Below are 19,000 nucleotides of genomic sequence, written 5' to 3' on the forward strand. Positions count from 1 at the left end.
CTAGTTGCCACCTGGGAAGCCCTGGGGCTGCCCCAGGCTCCTTCTAAAACTGGGAGCTACCTCAGGTGGAGTTGTTATGAGAGATCTGAGGAAACTCTCAACTTCTTAAAAAGAAATAACAAGAGACAGAGGCAGAGCTGGGGAAGCAGAATGACTCTACATAGAACAAATTTCACCTACAATAAATTCAGTTATTCCTTGCACAAGGCACCTCAAACAAAATACCTGCTCCCCAACCCACAGCACGCTTCACCACAAGATGTCATAATACAATCAGCACATTTGTCTAGCTGAGTTTTCACTGTGGAACTTCTAAGTTGCTATGTCAATAGGAGTGTAGCAATGATAATTCATTGTGGTGTGTTTAAAAGCCTCTGGAGCAAACAGAGAGAGACAGTCTTATTAATATCTGGAAAGCTAAACTTATTCTAAATGACTTTCACTGGAGTTATCACAGGACTGAAAGGTTCAGCAGCTTGAGGGAAAGGAAAGGTATCCATGAGAGTAAGAGCCTACTCTTGTTCCAGCCCTAGGGAAGAGGGCCTGGCATCTAGACCAGAGGACATGGGTCAAGGGTGAATGGGAAGTCTCAGCTGTGAATATAACTTTCTTATGTAAAGTAATGATAATATTTAACCAAAAAAAACTAATAAGCATATATTTTATGGCAAATAATTATAATAATGTTATATATAATGTATCAGTTCAGTTCAGTCCAGTCGCTCAGTCATGTCCGACTCTTTGCAACCTCATGAACCACAGCACTCCAGGCCTCCCTGTCCATTGCCAACTCCTGGAGTTTACCCAAACTCATGTCCATTAAGTCAGTGATGCCAGCCAACCATCTCATCCTCTGTCATCCCCTTCTCCTCCTGCCCTCAATCTTTCCCAGCATCAGGGTCTTTTCAAATGAGTCAGCTCTTCGCATCAGGTGGCCAAAGTATTGGAGTTTCAGCTTCAATATCAGTCCTTCCAATGAACACTCAGGACTGATCTCCTTTAGGATGGACTGGTTGGATCTCCTTGCAGTCCAAGGGACTCTTCAAAAGTCTTCTCCAACCCCACAGTTCAAAAGCATCAATTCTTCAGTGCTCAGCTTTCTTTATAGTCCAACTCTCACATCCATACATGACTACTGGAAAAACCATAGCCTTGACTAGATGGACCTTTGTTGACAAAGTAATGTCTCTGCTTTTTAATATGCTGTCTAGGTTGGTCATAACTTTCCTTTCAAGGAGTAAGTGTCTTTTAATTTCACAGCTGCAATCACCATCTGCAGTGATTTTGGAGCCCCAAAAAATAAAGTCAGCCACTGTTTCCACTGTTTCCCCATCTATTTGCCATGAAGCAATGGGACCGTATATAATGTATACATGTTATATATTATTATATGAATTATAAAAGACCTTGCTAAAGACCTCACTGATTCAAAATAAGAAATTCACTGCGAATCAGAGGCATTTAAAAATGACAGGATTTTTCAAGAGAAGCTGTAGGTGAAGGGTGAACTCAACCTTTTCATCTTCTGCAGGTGGGAATGTGACCTTGGGTTGACTTTCTAGCCCTAATCCTTTGAATCTCAAGGGGGAATGTTGACTCTGTCAGTAGACCCCGTTGCTAGTGGCAGAACCGGCCTGTGATGGGTGAACTGCATACAGACTGGGAGTTTTTGGTATGAACCTGAAACACCTGATGAGGAGTCCACAGCCTTCGGGGATCCTGGAGCAGCATGACTGTTCTACTGGGCACGTCCCCTGTGGAGACCCAAGCACCTATACTGATGGAGTGTTCACCCGAGTTCTTGTGCCCTAAGCCAGGATGGCTCCCACACCTGCTTAATGTGTATCTCACCACCTTGCACTTGAACTGCCACTTGGAGATGAAGGCAAGGAAGAACAGCCCCCAGGGACCCACCAAAGAGATGCCTGATGCTGCCTGGCATCAATCGGATGCCAAGTGTGATTAGTATTAATCTTGTGTGTCTGAATGCTTAGTTAGACCTAAAAGAATCCCATGCATGAGCCTAGCAGAAGCCTTCCTATTTTAATGAATATGCTATGGTATATAAACTAATCACTCACTCTTGCCCTTATAAATATATTAGTGAGTGTCGTATTAATTAGCACAATGATCTGTAGGTGTGTGTCAGAGACTCTAAGTGCTTGCCCATAATTAGTTTTCTAAAATAAATGAAGAGAGCCCCCTTGAAGTCTTATTTACATAAGGAATCTGTCAAGAAAAGTCTGTTCTCATACAAACTACAAATGGCATAGATCTCAGATATAGAAATGTGAACTCACTGGAATGAAGGGTCAGAATGAGGACTGAGTGTGGGTTTCATCCAGCCTGTTGTCCTTGCTCCCAGGTCAGCTGAGGTTTTCATACTCTGTCCCAGAAGGGCAGAGGGGAATTGTGCTCATACAGAAATGATACAGAGGGCTGAAAGCGGAGATAGGAACAATGTTCTAGATGAGCTTTGGGGAGACAAAAGAATTTCTAAAAGATATAAGGTGTGAAAAAGTTATAAGTGGGATGTTTATATTTATGTAGGACTAATTAAGGCAAGTCACACTGGAAAAGCCATACAGAGTGGTTCCAATTATGAAGAGAGGGAAGTAGAGATATTACAGATGCGTACAAGCACAACATATGCACACAAGGACTCTTATTAAGAGAAGCTCTAGGTGTTCTCTGTGGCAAGGGGAGGGGGACTCTGACCTTGGATGGTTTACATTTTATATTGCTTTTACTTTCTAAATGAAGCTGTACTTGGGAATTAACTGTGTAATTAAAACAAAGTTATAATTGGAAGTTACCTTTAAAAAGGAATTTGCCAAAAGGGGGAGAGGGTTACAATAGAATTCTTTTTTAATACTGAGCTACTCCTATGCATTTAAAAGCTGATTCAGTTTACAGAAATCCAGTTTACCCTTTCAGATGCTCTGACAAGAGAAAGCAAGTCATTTATGTGATGGGGGGACAAATGGGGGGATTAAAGACAGACAACTCATCACACTCTTAAGAATGGTTAGGTTTTTCTTTCTTCCAACACTATGACCATGGAATCCATGTACTGAAGGCCAAGACAACCAGAGTCTTTGAGGCTGGCTTAACTTTTAACTTTTCACACGGCTGACTGTAAGGAACCAGCGCCAGTTTACCTATGTAGATGTGACCACGGAGGCTGATGGAGAAGAAAAAAAAGACCACTAAGAACACTGGGGAGACTTAACAGCCCTCAGTGTTTATGCCTAACTCTATCCACAGGATTATATCCACAGATCTATGTCTGCATTTCTCAGACTTTTTTTCAATGACCCCTAAAGAAACTATACAGATGGTTCTTCTAATCATCACCCCCAACTCCCGAGGAAACGTGAGTACCACAGATATACTGAGTATCTATATGTATATTGCTCTATGGAGATTTGCAAATGATTATATCAAGGATTTTTTTCCCACCTCACTCTCCTAAAAGTCAACCTGCGCCCCACTGGGAGTGACTTCACCCCTGTGAGAACGCATGGTGTGTGTGCGTGCATGTGTAAAACAAAAGGAGTAGCGTATACTTTCCCCTGTCTTCATCATACTTCCTGTGTTGTCTCAATTTCCACAATAATCAGGTATTACTTTACCAGAGGAAAAAAATAGTTTTTCCCCCTCTGTGTATGCGTGTGTGTTTAGTAATGTTGTAGGAGTAAAATCACACTCATAAACTCAAATGCAAAAGAAAAGAAAAAAGGAAATGTGTCGTCACTCAGTCGTGTCTGACTATTTGTGACCCCATGGACTGTAGCCTATGCAGCTCCTCCGTCCATGGGATTTTCCCGGCAAGAGTACATAAAAACATCTTTGAGAATGCATATAAAGCAGGAGAAATGGTTTTGGCCAAGACTGATCACAACAGTTGTGATCCAGCCAATATACCTGGGCTGCAAGGCTTCCAGTGATGAGAGACGGACTGCTGCAAATATATTCTTGTTTTCTTGCGGTGCTTTTCCTACAAATGCCCATGAGATGCTACTGGGGACAAGACTGAACCCCACCAGATCTCTGCTAAATACCACCGTGGGTATACCTGAGAGTACCCAGGATAAATGATCTCAAACATAGCCTTCCTCCAACCCACAACCTAGCAGGGTGTTGGTGCTGAAAAACTCATAGGAAAAGATGGTTTTGAAAGATTCAATTCTGTTTAGAAAGACCTCTAAAAAGGTGAGAAAGACATTCTGAAACCCCACATCCCACTGAGAGGAAATAAAGACAGGCTGAAAACTGCCAAGTTGGCGGCAAAGAACCATCCCCAGCAAGGCTACCAGACAGGAGAGAAGAAATTAGATACTAATCAGACTAACTGAAACCGGAATGAGCTGAGCGATATTGGACGTGCCTCTGGCCACATTCCACAGGATGAAAGGCCATCTTCTCACCTGCTCACCTGCTCCCTGCTGGGGTTTATCCCCAAACCAAAGCTGTCCAGAACAAGAAGAACCCCCAGAGAAAGAAAAAATCTGTATATAGTTGACCCTTGAACAATACGGGTTTGAACGGCATGGGCCACTTACACACATTTTTTTCAATAAATCATACATAAACTGTGGTTGGAACCATGGCAATGAAGGGCCACCTCTGGGACTTCCTCCACAGGTTCCAGAACCCATCCTCTACAGATACAGAGGGATGACTGTATATCAGACACAAGTTTCACAAGGCAATACTAACACTTAGCCTCATTAAAGGCAATGCATTCCAACATAATTGAGTCTGGGATAGTCTATTTCATATTCTCAACACTGGTCATAGCCCATGAAAAGTGAACCCTCGTACAGTGTTGGTAGGAATGTAAATTGGAACAACCACTACAGAAAACAGTATAAAGGATTCTCAAAAAGCTAAAAAGATAACTACCATGTGACTCAGCAATTCCATTCCTGGTGTGAGTGTGTTAGTCACTCAATTGTGTCAGGCTCTTTGTGACCCCATGGATTGTAGCCCACCAGGCTCCTCTGTCTATGGGATTCTCCAGGCAAGAATACTGGTAGCCATTCCCTTCTCCAGGGAATTTTCCCAACCCAGAGATTGACCCTGGGTCTCCTGCACCGCGGGAAGATTCTTTATCAACTGAGCTACCAGGGAAGCCCACTCCTGGGTATATATCCAAAAAAATTAAAAACACTAATTCAAAAAGATACATATACCCCAGTGTTGATAGAAACATTATTTACAACTGCCGAGATATGGAAACAACCTAAGTGTCCATCAACAGATGAAAGGATGAGGAAGATGCAGTATATGTACACAACGGAATGCTACTCTGCCATAAAAAAGAACAAAATGTTGCCATTAGCAGCAACATGGATGAACTTGGAAGGCATTATGCTAAAGTGAAATAAGTCAGAGAAAAATAAACGCTGCATGATATCACTTATATGCAGAATGTAAAAAAAAAAAGAAAAGAAAACTAGTGACTGACTATAACAAAAAAGAAGCAGACTCACAGACATAGAAAACAAATTAGTGGTTACCACTGAGGAGAGGGAAGGAGGGAGGGACAATAGAGGGGTAGGGGGTTAAGAGGTAGAAACTGTTAGGTATAAAATAAACTACAAGGATATGTTGCACAACATGGGGAATATAGCCAATATTTTCTAATAACTATAAATGGAGTATAACTTTTAAACATTGTGATTCTTTATATTATACACCTGTAACATACAATGTTCTACAGCAACTATACTTCAATTTAAAAAATAGACCAAAAAAATAAGCTCCTTAATACTGGTCTTGGCAATGATTTTTTGAGTATGATAACAAAACCACAAGAAACAAAAGGAAAAGTAAGTGGAACTATATCAAACTCAGAAGCAAAAGAAACAAAAATGAAAAGACAATCTACAGAATGGGAGAAAATGCTTACAAATCATATGTCTGGTAAGGGGTTAATATCCAAAATACCTAAGGAACTCCTACAACTCAATAGCCAAAAAAAAAAAAAAGATCCAATTAAAACATGGGCAAGATACCTGAGTAGACATTTTTTCAAAGAAGATTTACAAATTTACAAAAGGCCAGTGTTTACATGAAAAAGGGTTCAGTATCACTAATCATCAAGGAAATGCAACACCACAATGAGATATCATCACCCCACACCTGTTAGAATGGCTACCAAGAAAAAGACAAGAGATACCAAGTGTGGGTGAGGAGGTGGAGCAAAGGGAACCCCTAGGCACTGTTGATAAGAATGTAAACAGCGCAGCCACCATGGAAAACAGTATGGAGATGCCTTGAAAACTTAAACAGAACTACCATACGACCCTGCAATCCCACTTTTGGGTATATATCCAAAGATGAAATTATCACCTCAAAGAGATATCTGTACCCCCATGTTCACCGAAGCATTGTTCACAATAGCCAAGACATGGAAGCAACCTACATGCACACCAATGGACGAACAGACGAAGAAAATATGGCATATATACATATATACAACACACACACAGAATATTATTCAACCATAGAAGAGAAAACATCCTGCCATTTGCAACAACGTGGGTTGACCGTGACAGCATTAGGCTAAGGGAAATAAGTCAGAGAAAGACAAATACTATGGTTTCATTTACATGGGGAATCTAAAACCACTGGATTCATAGAAACAGTAGAATGGTGGTTGCCAAGAGCAAGCAGGTGAGAGAAATGGGGAGATGCTGGTCAAACAGTACCAGCTTCCAGGTATAAGAATAGGTACTGGGGAATCTAGTGCACGGTGTGCTGACTGTTTAACAATATGTATTGTTAGTACTTGAAAGTTGCTAAGAGAGCAAATCTTAACTGCTCTCACTGCACACACACAAAAGGTAATTATGCGAGGTGATGGGTGTGTTAAATAACCTTATTGTGGTAATCATTTCCCAATATGTGTGTGTACTAAGTCATCACATGGCACACCTTGAACTTACAGAGTGTTATTTGTCAATTACATCTCAATAACACTAGGGAAAAAAACAAACAGGCAAAGGGCAGCCTCTCTCACTTTGCCCCCACCTCATAGATTAGAAGATGGTGTATGTGTCCAGCCAGGCTCTCCTCCTGGTTAAATTCCACCTCGCTCTGTGGTCAACACAGGGAGGGATATGGAAGATGCATAATCTGTGGACACCATGGCCAGCAAACCTGCAATGCCTCTCCCATCTTCCACAGTGGTAGCCTGCATTCCTGAAACCCTCCCCACACCCTCACCCTGAGGTCTCAGCAGCACTCCCAGTCCCTCAGGATCTCACGAAACCATGAAAATCAAGCCGACCTCCAATCAGAAAAGCATCGGCCCTCTGCCTCGGGCTCTGATGTCCCAAATAGGTCTGGTGAAACAGAGTGTTTCTAATACAGACCTCACACAGAAGCTTGCTAACCTTCCTAAAATCAGATGCAATCGTGTCTTCCACTTAAATCACTTTAAGCGCTTCCCTTTCAGGCCTCAGGAGGGAGAATCCCTCACTGTTTACAACTGGGCTTCTGTTAGGGCATACCACAGCCCGTAGGATTAGGGTTAGGGTTAGCCAAACGCAGCCAGGCACCTAGTTTTATAAGCAAAGTTTACTGGGACATCACCATGTCCACCTACTCAGCTACTGTCTGGGACTGCTTTCGCTACAAGGGCAGGGATGCCGCAGAACACCTGGACTGAGAAGCCGAAAATATTTACTATCTGGCCCTTCACAGAAAAAGCGTGCCCACGCCCGGCTTTCCTGCCTAACTTGTTTTTTGTCATCGTTGTAAGATATATATACTTTGGCCACCTCACGCAAAGAGTTGACTCATTGGAAAAGACTCTGATGCTGGGAGGGATTGGGGGCAGGAGGAGAAGGGGATGACAGAGGATGAGATGGCTGGATGGCATCACTGACTCAATGGACGTGAGTCTGGGTGAACTCTGGGAGTTGGTGATGGACAGGGAGGCCTGGTGTGCTGCGATTCATGGGGTCGCAGAGTCGGACACGACTGAGCGGCTGAACTGAACTGAACTGAAGATATATATCCATCTCTAGGAGTTTTCCACTACCCAAACTGAAACTCTGTCCCCAGTAAACACAACCTCATCTCTCTCTCTCCTTCAGTCCCTGACAACCTCTGTCCTCCTTTCTCTGTGTGTGAATTGGCCTGTTCTAGGCACCTCACATCAGTAGAATCACACCACAGTTGTCCTTTCATGCCTGGCTTATTTCCCTCAGCATAACATTTTCAAGGTTCATTCTTGCTGTAGCAGGTGTCAGAATTTCGTCCCTTTTTATGGCTGAATAATATTTCGTTGTATGGACCACACTGGGTTCATCCCTTCACCTGCTGATGAACAGTTGGGTTGTTTCCACATTTTGGCTGTTGTGAACAGTGGTGCCACCGGCCCAAGCTACGTGTCTCTTCTTGCATCACCTGTCTGCTCCCTTAGCCACAGAGGCCTTCTAGTTGAGTTCTCTAGAGGGTCACACTCATACTCCCTTCCTGGAACACCTCCCACCCCTTGCTCCATCTTAATCCCCAATTAGTCTTCAGTCCGAACAGTCCTTTGGAAGCCTCCCCAGTTCCCTTCCCCGCCTCCCCCGCCACTCACCTCCCTGCCAGTGCAAACTCAATCAGGTCCATCTGGTTGTAAGCTCTGATAGCTTCCTACACTTTCTCCTGATGGCCTGTAATGCTGTTTGTAATTACTGAACATAAGAGTATAACACCTACGTGTGGTTATTTGATTAATGTCGATCTTCACAGGACCAAAGGCTATGTCTCTTCTTCCTTTCCATTACACCCCTGCCAACTAGCCCAGAGCCTAGAACCTACCCAATTTCATCAATTCTAAGATGCACATTTTTAAACTTTTATCACAGGATGCATGGTAATGCGAGCTCATGAAACAACTGCTGAACTGTTGAGATGGAAACACAATGAAACATTCCCCAGTGCTCCCCCACATCAGAGTTCCCAGAACCAAGATCCACACCTCTCATAAACAACAATCCCCAAACGTAGACTCCTTCCCATATCTCCTAACAGGATTATACATAACCACTTTATCTTCTATGCTATGCCGCAGATGCAATTTTGTTAAATGTAAATATTTAAAACATGCTACCCACTTTTGTGATCCTGTTTAGCATTTCTTCCATTTCTAATACACAGAGAACCTCAAAGTCTACAAGGGACCCAGGTCAGAGTCAGCCTCTGAGCGACCCTGCAGAGAGTTGTCCCATTTCTCTCATTAGCCAGCACTAGCCACAGATACTGTGTGCTGGCAGCAAGACCCCTCCAAGCCAGAGCCAGGTATACAACACATCCACTTCCAGAGCAAGTCCTACGCATAGGGTCTATCAGCGCTGTGCTGCCCAGCACAGAGGCCACCAGACACAGGTGGAACACGGCCACTCTTGGAGCTCGGCCAGTACCAATTAAGATGAGCTGGAGGTGCAAACTACGCTCCCGATTTCAAAGACTTAATAAGGAGAAAAGAAAAAAAATATTTCCAAAGTAATATTTTACACTGATTCTGTGCTGAAATGATCATGTTTTGGTAGATTGGGTTAAATGACATATTTTGAAAACTAATAACACTTGTTTCTTTTTACTCTTCTTTAAGGCAGCTACCAGAAAGTATAAGGCCACATGTGCAGCTGGCACCCTATTTCTAGGGCAGCACTAGGATAGACTCTGCAGGGACTGGCAAGTGTTCCACCCAAAAGGGCTGGATGGTAAAGATTTCAACTCTGTGGGCCATACTCAACTCACCCATCACAGCACGAAAGCAATCACAGACAAAACAGAAGGGACTGAACCTGGATGTGGTGCAATAAATTCAGAATTGGCTCCTGGGCTACAGTTTTCCAAATCTGACTTTAGAGCACGAATAGTATAAAAAGAGGTCATTTCTGGGAAATTCTTTCCTATTCATTTTCCAGCCCAGCCATTAGAGAAAATCCACCTTTCCTTCAACAGGAGGAGGGGAATACAGCCGATTTGTGGCTTGGCTGAGTGGGAGGCTCAGCCACCCCGGGGGGCCCAGCCACCCCGGGGGGCCCCACCAAATGCACTCACTTGGGCGTGTGGGCCTCGTCTACGCGGTGACCCAGCTGGAATTCATGAGACTTGCTCCGATGCAGGGCCGTGAAACCCGGGATCAGGTGAATCAGCTTCCGGGAGGAGGGCGGCGGGGTCCCCGGGGGCTTCAGTTTGTTCTTCCTCCTCATGGGCGGCGTGCCCGGCGGGGTCACGGTGGTGACAATGTTGGGGGTGCGCGGTGGGGTGCGGACCGCGTGCCGCTGCCGGGGCGACGGGGGCAGGGACCGGTGCCCCGACTCCAGCGGCGGGGGCGGGCACAGGCCCGGGTAGGCGTCCACGGTGAGCCTGTCCACGTGGGTGTACACGGGGGCCCCCAGGGTGGGGCTGGCGTGACAGTAGTGCTGGACGCACTTGGACTGGACCCTGGGGCTCTGGGAGAGGTGGGTGCGGATCCACGGGGTCGGTTCCGGGGGGCACACGGGGTTGTTCTCCTTCCCCGTCTCCGTGGTGGGCCACTGGATGGTCCAGTCTTGTTTGGAAAGGTTGCCTCCTGAGTTGGAACAAAGAAGCAAAGACGACAGGTGAGCTATGAGAAAGCTGCTTAATTACACCATCTGCACCTGACCACATAAGCACATTATACCATACACACCCTGAACACTGCCGGCTGGGTACAGGGTGAGAGCGAAGTGCTGTGTGCATATTTACATAAATTATGCACCATGAGTTGGAAGCACAATTTACATATATTCAACCACACCCACTTGGCCCCAACAAAAAGAAAGAAACCCTTCCTTGACCCTCTCACCATAAGCCTCATTCAACAGCCTTGCCCTCCTCTGTCCAGGGCTGGGGAGCCCACAGCTCAAGTGTCCAAGGAAAGAACTTGCAGGTGTGAGGAGAGAGGAGGAGGATGGCAAGGCCAACAGCATAGCAGTAGGAAGGGGAGTTTTTGTTTGTTTGTTTTGTTTTACAACAGTTTATTAGAAAAAAAAATGGAGCACTGAAAAAGTAATATAATAAAAACATCCTACTGTCTGAACACAACTTGAGGTTTTCAGCCCTGATACGAGCTACGTCAGAAAATAAAAATAAATCCACTAGTGTATTAACATTTTTCACTCATTTTCTGTATTGAGAGTACAAACACAAATTTGGTCTACATGTACAGACCCTCAGGCCACAAAGTGCAGTCCTTCCGCACCGTCTATGCAAGGAGATGTAAAAGCATAAGAGTCAAATACCAATACCAAACTACAGGATCCAAAACCATCTAAATCAAGCCAGGTACTTCTCCGGGTCTCTTTTCCGGGCTCGTCTCGAAGGTGATGTACGGCAACAATGGGGCAAGTGGTTTGGCGGCTGCAGGGATGGGTGAGGGCAGACTTCCAGGCTCACGGGCCTAGTTGCAGGGTGCATTTTATACCACGTTCAGTGGAAAGCCAGTGAGGGCTTTGATCTAAAACTTCATTTCTCAAGTTACCATCTGTCACTGTACAAAGATATTACATTATTATTGACTATATTCCCCACACTATAACGAGACTCGCCACGGTGATCATTTTGTAATATATAGAAATTTTGAATTACTGTATTGTATACCAGGAACTAACATGGTGTTGTAGGTCAGTTATCCTTCAAAAGACAAACAAACTCGGAGACAAAGAGATCAGATCTGTCATTCCCAGAGGCAGGGGTTGGGGAGGAGGGGAACTGAATGAAGGCGGTCGACAGGTACAGACTTCCAGTTACGAGATAAGGAAGTACTAGGGATGTCATTACAACATGATTGATACAATTAACACTCTCATTTGTTACATATGAATGTTATTGAGAGAATAAATCCTAAGAGTTCTCATCACAAGGAAAGACAATAATTTTTTTCTGTTTCTTTTCTTCTGAATCTATAGAAGATGATGGATGTTCACTAAATCTATTGTGGTCATCATTTCATGATGTATGTAGGTCAAATTATTATGCGGGACACATTAAACATAGACAATGCTGTATGTCAAACATTTCTCAATAAAACTGGGAGATAGATATTTAGATGTAGATAGATAGAGACAGATGACGGATAGATAGATGATAGAGATAATAGATGATATATGGATTGATAGATGATGGATAGATTGATGATAGGTGATGATTATAGATAAAATTTTAAATAATCCAAAAAAATAAATTAAAAGAAAGTTCATTTCTTAAAGATACTGGGGATGCTGCACGGATAAGGAGAACCCAGTTAGAGGGTATCACAGCGCTCCAGGCAAGAGGTAATACTGCCTTCCACTTGAGTGGTGGCAGCAGAGGTGGAGAGAAGTCGGCAGGTGTCAGTGGAGGACCACGTGGTAGGACTTGACAGAAGGCAATTGAGTGGGCCCTCCCAGCACAGGCCAAGGAAGGAGACTTGGGGCAGAAATAAATCCCAACTCATGGCTGACTAGCATTAACAGTAATAATTACGATAAGGGCCATAACGAGAGCTAATTCACAGGGCCTCTGACAGTTTATAAAGTGCTTTCACGAACACTGGCTCACTGCCCCCCTTTTAATTAAAACAACTCATTTTGTTATTACATATTCATTATAGGAAAATTAGAAAATTCAGATAAGGAGAAAGGCAATGCTGTTCTACAGCCTAGCCGTCATCCCTATTAACGCTCGGCTATGGAGCCTGCCAGATGGTTTGCTGTGCATTTTTTTTTTTTTAAGAAATGCCATAAGATCTTATTTAATGGTTTGTCATCTGTTTTCTTCATTTGTTATATTGAGACTGCTCCACATCTTACTTAATTTTCATAAATCTGTGTGCAAAGGGCCATTTTGATCTCTACTTTGTAGATAAGGAAATGTATGGACAGAGATGATGTTTCCAAGGTTATAGCAGAAGTGGGGACTGGCAGCCGGGATTCAAACCCAGGATCTCAGCCACCCCAATAAGGAGGGGACCAGGCATCTGGGAAAGAGTGGGACCTGCATTCTCTGAAGACCCTGGACCATCATAATGAGCCAAATAGGAGCAGGAGCTGGAGCCAGGGCTCTTTCTTGCAAGAGTCACCCTGTTCCCTCCTCCAAGACTTTGCCAGAACATTCTACCAATATCACCATCATTACGGTGTCAATTCTCAAAATATTTGCACATATACATCAGCCCCGTGACAAGAGAGTTAGCTCTGTTAGTGACTTGGCCTTAATTCTGGCTCACCTACTTCCTGGCTGTGTGACCCTGGCACTCATCAGGCTTCTCTGAGTCTTTATCAGCAGTGAGACAGGACAATAACAGACATGCCCCCTGGGAATGGTGTAGGGCTCAGATGCAACAACACACACAGTGCGCTGAGCCCAGCACCTGGCACACAGCAGGCACTCCACAAATGTTAGCTGCTTGTATTGGCATTCCCCACACCATGGTGACATCCACCACCTCCCATTTACAGTGTGTGCACCTGTGCTGAGAGCTGTCCACACACCGGGTGACGTCACCACTCTGTGTACCTCTAGGAAGTATGAGGTTCAGAGAGGCCGAATAGCTCTGAGAGCTGGGGACAGACAGAGAATCGAGCCCAGATCAGCTTCTCCATCACCCGGCAAACTCCTGACTGATGTATTTGCTCAGGAAATACAAACATATTGCCAAATGGGCCTAATTAAAGCATGTTTAGGAAGGCAAATCTGTTTTTTAAGTTATCTTGATCATATATTGCCCTCCAAGGCCACAGGAAGCACTTTGGGCATTATCACTAGACCTCACGGTCCCCTGAGTGAAGTGAAAAGAAGATGGGACCATGACTCAGAGAGAGCCAGCTGATCAGCTCCGTGACCTTGGGCCCGTTACCTGACCTCTCTGAGCCTCTGTTTCAGGATTTGTGAAACTAGAATGCTCATGGCTCCCTTGGAGGGTGCAGCGAGGGTTAAACACACTCATTCATTCATCCAAGTATATTTCACAAGTATCTGAAGTCTTCTCATATACCAGGCCCTGTTCTAGACACCACGACAAAGCAATGATCAAAAGAGCTGAAAGTCCCTGTCTTCAGAGTGCACGTTCTTGGTAAAGAAAGAGAGAAGAGAATGGGATGAACAAAAAAGTGACAGTATATTATCTATAAGATGTCATATATAATGTATATGTTGTCTACAATATGTCAGTGATAATAAATGCCATGGAGGAAAAGAAAGCTGGACTTGGGTACCAAGAGTGTGCTGGGGATACCTCAGTCAGGAAAGGATGAGTGGGCATCTGAACAAATATCAGAGTGAATCAGGGAGTGAAATAATGAGATAAAATGAGTCGCGCCGTCAGTAGAGCCTGGACCATGGGATGATGCAGACAAACGGGCAGGCGGGTGAGGACGAGTGAGACAGCGACTCTGGATGCCGGAGACTCGTCCCATCTGCTCCCCAGGCTTTCGCTGGGCCGGCCCCTGGGGTCGGGTGTTTGTCTTCCTCTACCTTCACGGAGCTCACAGTCCACTGGGAAGATCAATGATGAAACAAGCACCTACTGCAAACTACACTCCCAGGTATAGATCCAAAGGAACTGAATGCAGCACTCAAGTGTTTGTATGTGAATATTCATATCAATGCCCATCGCAACAGCCAAAGGATGAAAACAACTCAAACGCTCATCAACTGCCACATGGGTAAGGTAAATCTGGCGTGTCCATAAAATGGAATATGATTCCACCATCAAAAAGAATTAAGTACTGTTACATTCTATGATTTGGATGAACCTCCAAAACACGATTCCAAGTGGGATCAGAATGGCCCATGATTCCATTTACATGAAATTTCCAGAATAGGAAAATCCATAAAGACAGAAATCAGACAAGCGGTTGCCAGGGGCTGGGCTGTGAGGGGGAGGAAGGAATGGGGAGCAACTGCTTAATGGGTACAGAGTTTTGGGGTGATAAAAATGTTGTGGAACTTGACGGAGGTGATGATGGTTGCACACCATTGTGAATGCACTGAATGCTGCAGAATCATTCACTTTTTTTTTTTAGGCCACCCCATGAGGTAAATGGGATCTTACTTCCCTGACCAGGGATCGAACCCATGGCCCCCCGCATTGAGAGTACAGAGTCTTAACCACTGGACCTCCAGGGAAGTCCCCATTCTCTTTTAAATGGTTAATTGTTAATGTTCTGTGAGTTTCACCTCAATTAAAGAAGTACTTGCCATACAAAATAGGGAAGCCCCTGTTGGAGGAAGCGCAGGTGAGAACAGAGGGGAAGAAGCCAGCCCTCTGGGGAATGAGGCGGAAACGCATCCTGGAGGAGAGGGCACCTATGCCCAGACCTTGAGGATGAGGGAGAAGGTCCTGGGAAGGAGTGGGGTGGAGAGTGTGGGAGGAAGGGTGCAGGCAGAGGGAACAGCAGGGTCAAGAGCCAGATGATGGCAGACCAGGGTGAGTCTGGAGAACTTCGGAGAGTCTGGTGTGGCTGGAGATGTTCCAAGGGAGGAAGAAATCCGAGCTGAGGCTGCAAAGAAGGGCAAAGTGCGACTGTCCAGGGATTTACTCTCCTAAGCTGATCCCCTGCATGGGGCTCCTGTGGAGCTCCTGGAAACCTGAGGCAGCTGAAGGCTCAAGGCCATCAAACCCAGTAATGACAAGGGGGAAGCTCTGTTCCAACACACCACGCAGCTGTAAGCTCGAATCTTGGACCCCAGCCTCACGGTCATGCCCAAGGAGGGGCTGGCACTCCCCCAACCATAAGTGATGATGATATAGAAGCCAAGTTCTTGCCTGGCCACTGTTATATCCCCAAGCCTTGGACCCAAACCCCTACTCATGCCAAGGGAAGGGCTGGCTCTCCTGGTGGACAAATGCTGAGAAACGGGTTAGGGCTAGAGACTAGAGTTTTTGCCCTCATATCACTGTTATATCCCAGCCCTTGTTCATACCAGGGGAGGGGCTGGTGCTTCTCTGATCCCACAGCTTAAAAACCACACAGTGCAAGGGAGTGGGTCCATGTGCCATGGAGTCCTGCTGGACCCAGTGTGCTGGCCCAGAGTGCACACTGGCTACTCCTCCTGTCCCTCTGTGATTAAAACTGGCCCAGAGGCCCTGGTATGGGGCTGTGTGAGCATCCATTCTCGTTCAGTGGGACCCGCTGTGCATAGGGGACACGACCAGGTGAGTGTTGTGGAAAGGCGCTATCTGGCCACAGTACGGAGAAAGGGTCGGACAAGTCAAGGGCAAGCGCAGGAGCCTAGCCTGAGGCTGCTGAGGCACCTGGATGGGAGATGCTGGGGACCAGGAATGGAGTGGTGGCCACAGAGATGGAGACGGCTGGGATGACTAGTATAAGAGGAGGAGAAACAAACAGCTGTCATGACTGAGAACTTACCATTTTCCTGACACTGTTGTTTCAAGCGATTTACTTGTATCAAATTGATAGCCACACAACAATCCTACAAAGTAGCCAGAAATCACTCTAGTTTGTAGACAAGGAAACTGAGGCACAGAGTGTTGAAATGACTCACTCAAGACAGTTGGAGGGAAGGACAGCTGGGCTTGGAGTCTGTGCCCCTGAGCATGACACTAAGCCAAGGCTGACGTCCTGATTCCACCCCTCATCTCGGGTCAGCACAGCAACGGGAAGTGCAGAAGGGAACGGGGCACATGGAGCGATGTGCGCACGGAGCAGTGAAGCACAAGGAGCACGGGAAGGACATGGCGTAAGTTCAGGGTCAGACCGGCCGAGTCTGAGCTTCCTGCCGGACACCTGGTGGCGATGCCCAGGATGCAGCAGAATTCCGCCTCCTCCTCTGGCTTCCTGGAAATCTTGGGAGCACTGCTCAAGAAGTTATTGGTCGAGCCTGAAAGAATTGGTCGGGGGATTCTAAAACCTTCTAAGTCTATCGAGGAGTGTCAGGCTCATTTTATAATTTTTTTTTTAAAGAAAGACATGACATTTCACCTTTTGCCTCCTTTCCCATCTGACCCCTGAATCTTCAGAGCAGACATCCATGGCCCTGAATTATAGGGCAGGGAGGGGACATAATGAGCACAGCACCCAGTGACTGACTCCCCCAGAAAGAGAAGAGATGCCTCCGCACATTGAAGACTTGCTTTCTGAGCCAAAAGAACAAGAACTGGTTCCAAGTAAATATCAAGTAAGGAAATGGGACTTTTTATATGCACAGAACACCCTGGAGTTTGCAACATGATGCGTAGAGATTAACTTGTGCCTACCTTTCCTGTGCCTCGGTTTATTAGTCTGCAAAATGGAGATAACATTAGACTATTTTGAGGATTAAATAAGACCGTACAGGTAGAGCATTCAGCATGATCTTTGGCACACAGCCAATGCTGAATAAATGTTAATGAAAATGGGAGTAAAACCACCTATTTTTACATGATGCTGGTGAGGACTAAATGAGATTGATATGCATATATATAATGTGTCTGGCCTTTAGGACTTCCCTGGCAGTCCAGTGGTTAAGACCTCACACTTCCACTGCAGGGAACAAGGGCTCAATCCCTGGTCGGGGGATTTCCACATGCCACACAGTGCAGCCAAGTAGTAATAATAATAAAAAAATAAATAGATGCCTGGCCTTCAGTGCCCATACCCCTGATCTTGCCTGCTGCCATCCCCTACTGAAAGCAAAGCCAAGGTACAAAAGCCTCTGAGTCCTTACTGCAGTTAAACTGTATCCCCTCAAAAGCTATGTTGAAACTCTAATCCCCAGGGCCAGTGAATGTGACCTTATTTGCAGACAGGGTCTCTGCAGATATGATCGAGTCAAGATGAGGGAACACTGGATTAAGGCACATCCTAACCCCAATGACTGGTGTCATTGGAAGAGGAAAGGTCACACAAAGGAGGAAGCCATGTGAAGACGGAGGCAGACACTGCAGTGATGCAGCCACTGGAACTGGAACTTAGATGCCACCAGAAGCTGGGAGAGAGGTGTGGGACTGATTCTCCCCCACAGTCTTTGGAGTGAGCATGGCCCCACCAACATCTTGATCCTCGACTTCGAGTCCCCTGGAACTGTGAGAGGGTACACTTCTGCTGTGTTAAGCTGTCTAGTTTGTGGTGGTTTTGTTACAGTAGATCTAGGAGAGTAACAGAGCCTTCAACAGGGAGTCAACAGTGTTTACCGAATCCAGACTGGGGAGTAACAGTACAAAAGTTAGCCTTTGGAGGTGGTTAGGACTTGGTGGCCTTTACTGCGGTGGCCTGGGTTCAAGCCCTGGTTGGAGAACTAAGATCCTATAAGCTGTTCAGTGCAGGAAAAAAAAAAAAAAAGTTTGTATTTTAATCAAAGAAATATATTACATGGTTGAAAGCAAAAAGGTATGAAAACATTTTTGCTAACAGCAGTCCCCTGCCCAATCCTTCTCCAACCCAGAGAGGCAATCATTCTCAATTCTTCTAATTTCCTGAGTGTTTATCTCAATGTTTATCTCAACTAATCCCCAGTTAGGGGATTCAGTGCTTGTCTTACCTGCCCTATGAGGTAGGTGTCATTGAGCTGTTTTATAAATAAGTTCTAGATGAGGGACAGGGCTAAAGTTTCCATAGCTGGTAGTAACCTTCACCTTCAATCTTTACCTTGATCATGTAGCAACTGAAGTTGAGCTGAGATCCAGTGCTCCCCCTTCCACAGCCTACAGTTCCTCCAAACACACACACACATGCCTCCATGAGATTCAAGGAAGTACTAAGTTGGCCCCAAGGATCCCTGTCCTAAAGTTTCAAAGTTCTGAAAGATAAAAAAGAGGGAAAAAAAGCTTCACTCTTTCCAAATTTACTTCTCCATCAAATTCTCTTCTCCTTCACTCTTACATTTAAAATGTAATGTTTGGGGATGGAGAAGCAAAAAGCCTCATTTCATTATCCAAATTGCCAGCTGTTCAACTGTCGACTTCTCTCTGCTGATGCTTCAGAAGTGTTTCACTGATGGGCTGTACTAACATCAACCCTTCCCCTCTCTCTCTTGATCC

At 45.2% G+C, this 19,000-nt stretch overlaps 1 protein-coding gene across 3 annotated transcripts in view; it reads right to left on the minus strand.

The window, feature by feature from the left end:
* The window catches only part of KSR2 (kinase suppressor of ras 2), a 438,490-nt gene that overhangs the window by 258,561 nt on the left and 160,929 nt on the right, over nucleotides 1-19,000 (minus strand). For all 3 annotated transcript variants that reach the window (XM_027566717.1, XM_027566715.1, XM_027566716.1), the window contains exon 4: nucleotides 10,075-10,588. In XM_027566717.1, coding sequence (XP_027422518.1) covers nucleotides 10,075-10,588 — 514 coding nt within the window. The remainder of the gene's footprint in view (nucleotides 1-10,074; nucleotides 10,589-19,000) is intronic.

This window comes from Bos indicus x Bos taurus, chromosome 17 (genome assembly GCF_003369695.1).
Source record: "Bos indicus x Bos taurus breed Angus x Brahman F1 hybrid chromosome 17, Bos_hybrid_MaternalHap_v2.0, whole genome shotgun sequence".
Taxonomy (NCBI): Eukaryota; Metazoa; Chordata; class Mammalia; order Artiodactyla; family Bovidae; genus Bos; species Bos indicus x Bos taurus.